The 7,088-nt window shown below is 36.7% G+C and overlaps 1 protein-coding gene across 3 annotated transcripts in view; it reads left to right on the forward strand.

Moving 5' to 3' along the window:
* The window catches only part of PKIA (cAMP-dependent protein kinase inhibitor alpha), a 46,136-nt gene extending 40,250 nt beyond the window's left edge, over positions 1-5,886 (forward strand). For all 3 annotated transcript variants that reach the window (XM_052787609.1, XM_052787610.1, XM_052787608.1), the window contains one exon: positions 3,352-5,886. In XM_052787609.1, the coding sequence (XP_052643569.1) occupies positions 3,352-3,431 (80 nt within the window). In that variant the 3' untranslated portion in view covers positions 3,432-5,886. The remainder of the gene's footprint in view (positions 1-3,351) is intronic.
* Positions 5,887-7,088: the final 1,202 nt, after the last annotated feature.

Genomic DNA, 7,088 nt, shown 5'->3' on the forward strand with positions numbered 1-7,088 from the left:
ATTATCCTGTCATGTATTTCCAAACCAAATAGAGGCTAAAAATACTTTGCATTCCAAATCCCAGTTCAGAATATACTAGTCCTTGCAGGATGCATATATGCATCACACCTGACAGGCTTAAGAGGAGAACACATTTGGGGGTTATATCTTATTTCTTTCAAGGTGCATGTGAAACAACTTATGCTAAGTACTACCTAATTATACAAATATAGACATCAAGTTTTGATTCTGTTTTTCTTTTTCTTTTATTCTTATTACAGCTATATGCATTTTCTTGCAAAAGTGCAAGTACATTTGCTTTCAACTGCATGGATTAATGGCAGAGTAGGATAATGCAGATTAAAAAAAAAAAAGAGGTTATTATAAAACATATGTAAATTAAGCTATCCAAGCATATTTAGTACATTCACTTTGAAAAGCCTGCAGATACATTTCCTGTAAAGAACAGGAACAGCTTTGAACAGCACTAAGCAGTAAGGCCTTGTTCAAAGACCACATATTTTCTGTTATGCACTGCTTGGTACCTGAAGAGAGTGCTGGTTCATCTCCTCATTGATGAGCCAAAAACAGATAATCAAGAGTTTACTGCATAATTATGTATAATACATGTAATTACTGTATAATACTCTCCCTTCAAAACAACTGTTCCAGTATTCTTAGTCCATAATAAGCTAACAACCTGCTAATATCTATGGAATGGATTTATTTACCAAACTTCAAAATATAGGTTCCATGTACTCTGTGGCAACCCATTTTATCTAAATTTAGTAAAAGCAACACTGTGTACATCTGACAAGTAGAAAACTGCAACAGAAATCATAAGACAGAAGGCAAAAGAAAGATTTTAGTAGAGAAATTGGCAGGTAGCTCACCTGCTCAACTCTCTCTCAAGGTAACCAATGCAATTCTAAGAAATTTTATATTCAGATCATCTTACAGGTGATTGTAGCTAAATAAAGTAGTAGGGAAAAAGTACAATGAAGAACAAGGACCAGTCTCTGCAAGTCTAATCTCTAAAACAAGCTGCTGGTTTTCTAGCTGTCTGCAGATACGCCACAGAACGCAGATTCAGTGCAGAAGCGGAAAGGAGACCTCCTTGTAAAAGTTGTAACGGTCCAACCATCTACAAAAAACTGGGGATAGTAGAGGCGTTGAAGTCATACAAAACTGGAATGAAGGACTGATTGTAGAAATTGTGATTAAAAGTGATTTTAGTTCATGGTAGAAATGTTTTATGTGTAAGCATTGGGAACATGGATAGACACTGAAGAGTCAGTAATGTTACAGGAAGAAAAATGAGTTAAAAGCTACACGTTAGCAGAACTAGTAACTGTTGCTAGTTTACCAACTAACAACTTTATTATGGCTTATGGTATATTACTTGGTTTGGGGCTTTTTAATATTGCCTCTTGGTTTCAAAATGCTGTGTAAGAATTGCAACTCTTACTTTTAAGAGCTTATAGCCATCAGGTTTTGAAGGAAGAATAGTTCAAGAGCGTGCTTGGGCAATTTGGGGATTCTCAGAACTTAGAAGCAAAATTATTTACATAAATGTATTTTAAGGCCTTTGGTAGGAGAGCTCTGCCAGCAGAAAGACAGTCTGTAGTACCGTGACAATGTATTGTAGATTAAATGGATTTCAACTAGTGAGTTTTTTCAGTGAGTTGAGAAAATCTTTTAAGTGGTGGTATATTAGAAACTTAGTGCTCTTTCTCTGAATCTTTGTGCACTATGTTTAACATTTAGGTAGTGAAATGTTCGGGCTTTGTGTCCAGGATGATTCTTCTTTTAAACACAAAAACCTTGCAAGGGTTTTTTTCCTCTCTTCAGTTTTGTCTTTTAAAAAAAAAAAAAAATTCTTTCACAAAAGCTTGACGTGCCCAGATAGTATGAGCGATATTAAAGACTTCCTAGTAGTCAGAATAAATGGAGTACGGAGCAGGGGAAAAAAGGAATAAAAAAAATCAGATTCCACTCATCTGGACTTTTGCAGTATCAGAACAAACGTAGGAGGCTTTGTGGAAAGTGTTTGGACAACTTGGGCAAAAGGGATTTCTGTCCAATAGGAAATAATTGCATGTAGATCCATCCTGATGTAATCCTTTGTAATGTGGGGGATAAAACTGAGAAATAAAAAGTTTTCTGAGAAAGTGCCTTGCAAAACAAACCTTTATTTATTACTCAACCCCTAATGAACAGGACAAACCTCACTGTTTAATAGGTTAAATCAGCCTTCCATACAACTTTTCATCAGGGTTGAATTTGATAATTAGCAATAACCTCTAAGGCATTTTGCTGCCTAAATACTCAGTGCATGCACAAAACGCAGCTATCATGTCTGAGCTTTTTGCAATGTCCTTTGCAATGCAAAGAACTTTTTTTTCCATTAGCAATGTGCCGTTTCTTCTATATAGAAAAGAGAAGGTGTTTATGATGCTTATTTCTATAAACAGAAATAAAGCTGCAGAAGTACAATATGATTTGAAATGGAGAAACGATAAATATCTGTATTGAGAACCCTGTCATTATTCTAAGGATCTATAGAGTTAAGAGGCACTACTGTCTCTACTTAGGCCTCTTTACAACTTAGTCCATGGAATTTTCTTCTCTTAACTACTGTATTAAGCCAGTTCAATACAAATTACTCAGAATCCTTGCAAGATACAAGAGAGAACTTATGTCTTAACATTATTCCTTACCTAACATTATTTCTTATTATGTACCTATAGCTAACTAGTCCACTGTTCAGGGACTTCCGTCTTACTTGCACTTAGCTTCAAGCTGTCTAAACCTGTTAGGTCTTTAGTAGTTAGGTGAAATACAATGCTTTGCATATAGGTACTAATAGAGCACTTGTCAATGCACTTCTTAGCCTTCTTTAGACAGGCTTTATGAGTTGTCTGTTCCCTGTGCCACTGTAAGATCTTTTCTGTTCCTCAGATCGTGCTGTGGTTTTCAGTGAGACGGCTAGACTGAACGCCATGGGGCATGGTACTGAAAATGGACACAGAACAAACACAGCTTTAACACAATATTCCTTTTATTGAAGTTGCATCTCTTTATATTAAACTCTGTTCAGACTTGGTGTAATTAGGTTTTTTTTCTCTTATATTGTCATAGTATTACAGTGAACAAATAGTCGTGATTGCAGCTAGGAATTTGTTTTTGAAGGTGTCTCTTGAGATGCAACGTATAGCTATCTTAGTAGTAAAAGGTTTCATATTTAATGCAAGATTTCAGTTTCAATTTCTTTTTACTTTGTTTTTGAGGCTGGTGGATGAACAGTTGGGGTTCTGGGAGGAAGACCTCTGGTTTAGGGTGGATCACTTGTCCTTTTCTTGTATGTTACAGAAGGAGAAGGAGATGCACAACGAAATCCAAGTGAGCAAACCGGTGAGGCCCAAGGGGAGGCAGCAAAGCAAGAAAGCTGACATCTGACTTTGACCGACTGGAGCAGCTGCTGGATGTTTTCAGACTACAAGAGCATGCTGGAACAAATTTGTTTCCATGAGCAAGCTGGTGGAAAAGAAAGTGCGTGTGTCTTCACTGCTGGAACCCACTCAACACAATGCTAAAAATGGGGGTACAAGCTGTGGCAGAAGACAGAATTTTCTCTACCTCTGTCATTAGCAATGGTTGAACATGTATTGATTTCCTGGGATAGTGTCATCAGATGGATCCCTTCATAATGACTACTTGATGGGAACACTTTTAGAAAGTAGAACAGGTAAATCTTGTAGCAAATGGCCTTTGAAACGTCAGAGGATCGAATTGTGTATCTTAAGCAAAGGCTTGTGTGATCCTCAGAGGTTAAAATTCTCTGGCCAAAGTGTTCACCCATTAAAAGAACTGTAAAGAAAGCACTGTTTTTAGAACTTTGCGTCTGTTTTAAAGCTCTGTTATTTACAATGGTTTTTGTATTGTATGACTTAGATGCTCCACACTGCCCCTTCTCAACTGCTTATGAAGAATATTTCTGTTACTGTGAATTTTTCTACCACGCGTTTTGAAAGGGCTGGTTTTTTGCATAATGTGGTGATGTGCACATGATAGATTTAAAACGTCAACCGCTAAATTGATTATGCCTAAACCTAAATGACTCAGCAACACTCTAATTTGTTACTAGATGAGCCTTCAAAACGATTTGTTAATGTGAATACTTCAGCGTGTTTTGTGTCCTTGGTACAGTTTTACCACTTGCCTGTAGTTAGTTGCATATCAGAGACTCAAATTAAATCTTCTATGTTATTCTTCCCCATTTTTCTAATTTTACTCAAATTTCTTAATCTTTCTCCAAGATATTTTTTTAAAATGTTAGTCCAAGTATTTTATTGTTATGGTAGTTTTAAGAATACATTTATAACCTTATATGGGTTAAAATTCAAACGAATTCCGTGGTGCTAGAGATTTTCCTGGTTCACATTGTTAACGATGGGCCTTGTTTACACATGGGGAAAATAACTGGCATAGGTTATTGCCAATTATGTATTCTGGAATGAGTTTTAGATTGCAGGATAGTCCAGCTAGTGGATCATGGGCTGGATCCAGCCAGGGGGACTATTTTTTCTATTCCTTGCCTCTGCCTCAGTTGATCAGGCTGTTGATTTTGCACAGACAGTAGCCTGTTACTGATGCACCAGGTACAGCCAAGTGCTAGAAGCTGCTACAGCAGCCTTTTGGTTAGGAGGTGGAAAGGGAAGTGAGAGACTTGGCATCTAGCACCCAAAAGACTGGATTTTTCCCATTTCAGCTATTCCAAAATGACAGTCCGAACTGGACCTTCATTGAAATACCAGGATAGCTTGTCCATCCAGGGGATTACTTAAAATATCTACAAATTAATAAACTATTCTGCAGTAGCTATGATGATTGATTTCCTTCCCCGCATCCTGCCCCAATAGACAAGGCCATACATGAGGCTGAATACTGCAAAATGGGGCAGCCACACCTCTGTGTGACTAAGGTGAGTAAAGAGAGTGACTGACTAGTAAACCATGGCAATCACATAAGCACCAGTCACAAAGTCAGAAGATTTGTTTTCTTTTATTAACAGGAGGTGACGTCACTTTCTTTATATATAGTATATATATTATATATATTTTTGTGTTGTTGGTGGTTTCAAATGTTATGCACTTTTTAATGTTTGTAAACTTTTACTAATAAATAGTGTGATTGCTTCCTGAATATATTAATCATCAGTTAACAAAACATCTTTGTGGCCACAGCTGTTTGTTTCTACCATATGTATCGTAGTACTTGTCACCTGAAATTCTTTTGTGAGATGTGTGGAGGAAAAAAAACCCCACTTCTGAACAGTATTATGAGCTCATTTATTAGTGTTAATAAAAAACAAGCCAGCAGTATGCTTGTGGCTCATTAGTGTAATATTAACTCTCACCTTTTATTGTTTGGAAGCTGAATGCCTCGCTGTCTTACTAGCTGTCAACTGCCCTATCTTCTTGGTAACAGAAGTACTCAATTTGCTTTGAAAATACTGTTACCCTTAAACTAATTATTTATTCATTTGTTTCACTTGGTGTTCCTTTCAAAGTTAATACATTATTATTGAACTTTTAAAAATTATTTTCCCCCCCCCTTGCTCTTGCATCAAGTCTTCAAGCTGAACTGGTTGCCTCTTTGTCATTGACTACTGTCAATCTAGCACAAACAACAGAAGGAATTAAGATTCTAGGGCTTTTTATAGTGTTACTTTATTGATGATCCATGAAACATCATCAATAAAATGTCACAGAAACAGGCAATAGTGGAATAAGTAATTACAGTACATTAAAGTGTTGGTTTTCCTTCAGCGCTTTTCTTTATTTCAGTACACTTTCCTTAATTATTCTGTGTTGTGAAATAAAATTCCTTTCAGCCTTTCCTCTCTATTGTGTACCTGTTTCTTCTATTTCTCCTCTTGTTTTCTTTTGGTTTTAAAACAATTATGGAGGCCTTTGCAGGGTTTTGAAACACATCTCTTTGTGATGGAAAATAGCGCTATTAATTTCAGTAGAGTAAAAGGCTGTTTATGTTCCTCATCCCCCAAAAGTGTATGAGTGCTTGCTTTATCACTTGAACTCTGCTTGCTCTCTTTATCTGGGGTATTTCTGTAGCATCTATAAGCAGGCCTTGCTTTACGTAAACGTGTGGTTAGTCTGTGCCAAATCACAGCACTGTATCTTCAGTACTATTATTACCCAAGCAATTACAAAAGAGCTAGTTCAAGTATAGTCACACCTTTACTTCTGTGTAATTGCATCATATAACAGGGACATGGATGGCAGAATTGGACTTTGACTGCGTTATTTTTCCCCTTTGCTAGTTAACTTTTTCAGTAAGCCTGCCACTCTGGCTTCTGTTCCACTATCATCCTTATATTTTATTGTTCTCATGATAGGTAAAATATTGAAGTTTGTTTAATTCAGGATTATCTTAGAAAGACCTCTCCAAAAGCTATATAAACTCAACAAAGTTAGGTCTGGACTATGAGCTTAATAGAATACAACTTAAAGGTTTGGCTTTGGTCGGTTTTTGTGGTGGTGGTGGTGGTTTTTTGTTTGTTTTACTGTCTCTTTAGTTGGTACGTTTTCAGTGCTTCCTTTACCCTGCCGGCCCTGTCACTTCAAAAAATTGTCTCTGTACTCATGTTCATGTTGCCCATAATAAAGTCGATGACTATATCACAGGCATTGCATTTGCAGGGTTTAGATTCTCCATCCACTTGAAACACAAAGAATATAAAACTAGAATTGAACAGAGATACTGGCATTTCTTTCTTCTGCTTATTTCCGTTAATGTTGCCCATGTGCTTCAGAAAGCCGCTATTAAAAGACGGCAGCAAGTATGCACATACTATTATTTCATCAAACTGTCATTTTAAGCCAAAAGTTCACTGTGACCTTCCATACAACAATTATTAAATAAATATGAAAAAAAGTCAGTATACCTACTACCCATCCCTGCCATTTCCCTTGCCATTTTTTTCCAGTTTTAAAGTGGGAAAAAGTGTATCCTGGTATGAGTTGACAGGTCCTGAGGAGTTAGATTTCCTGCAAATGGATAATGAAATTATCTGGTGCCCAGAAGGA

This window comes from Harpia harpyja, chromosome 5 (genome assembly GCF_026419915.1).
Source record: "Harpia harpyja isolate bHarHar1 chromosome 5, bHarHar1 primary haplotype, whole genome shotgun sequence".
NCBI classification, from domain to species: Eukaryota; Metazoa; Chordata; class Aves; order Accipitriformes; family Accipitridae; genus Harpia; species Harpia harpyja.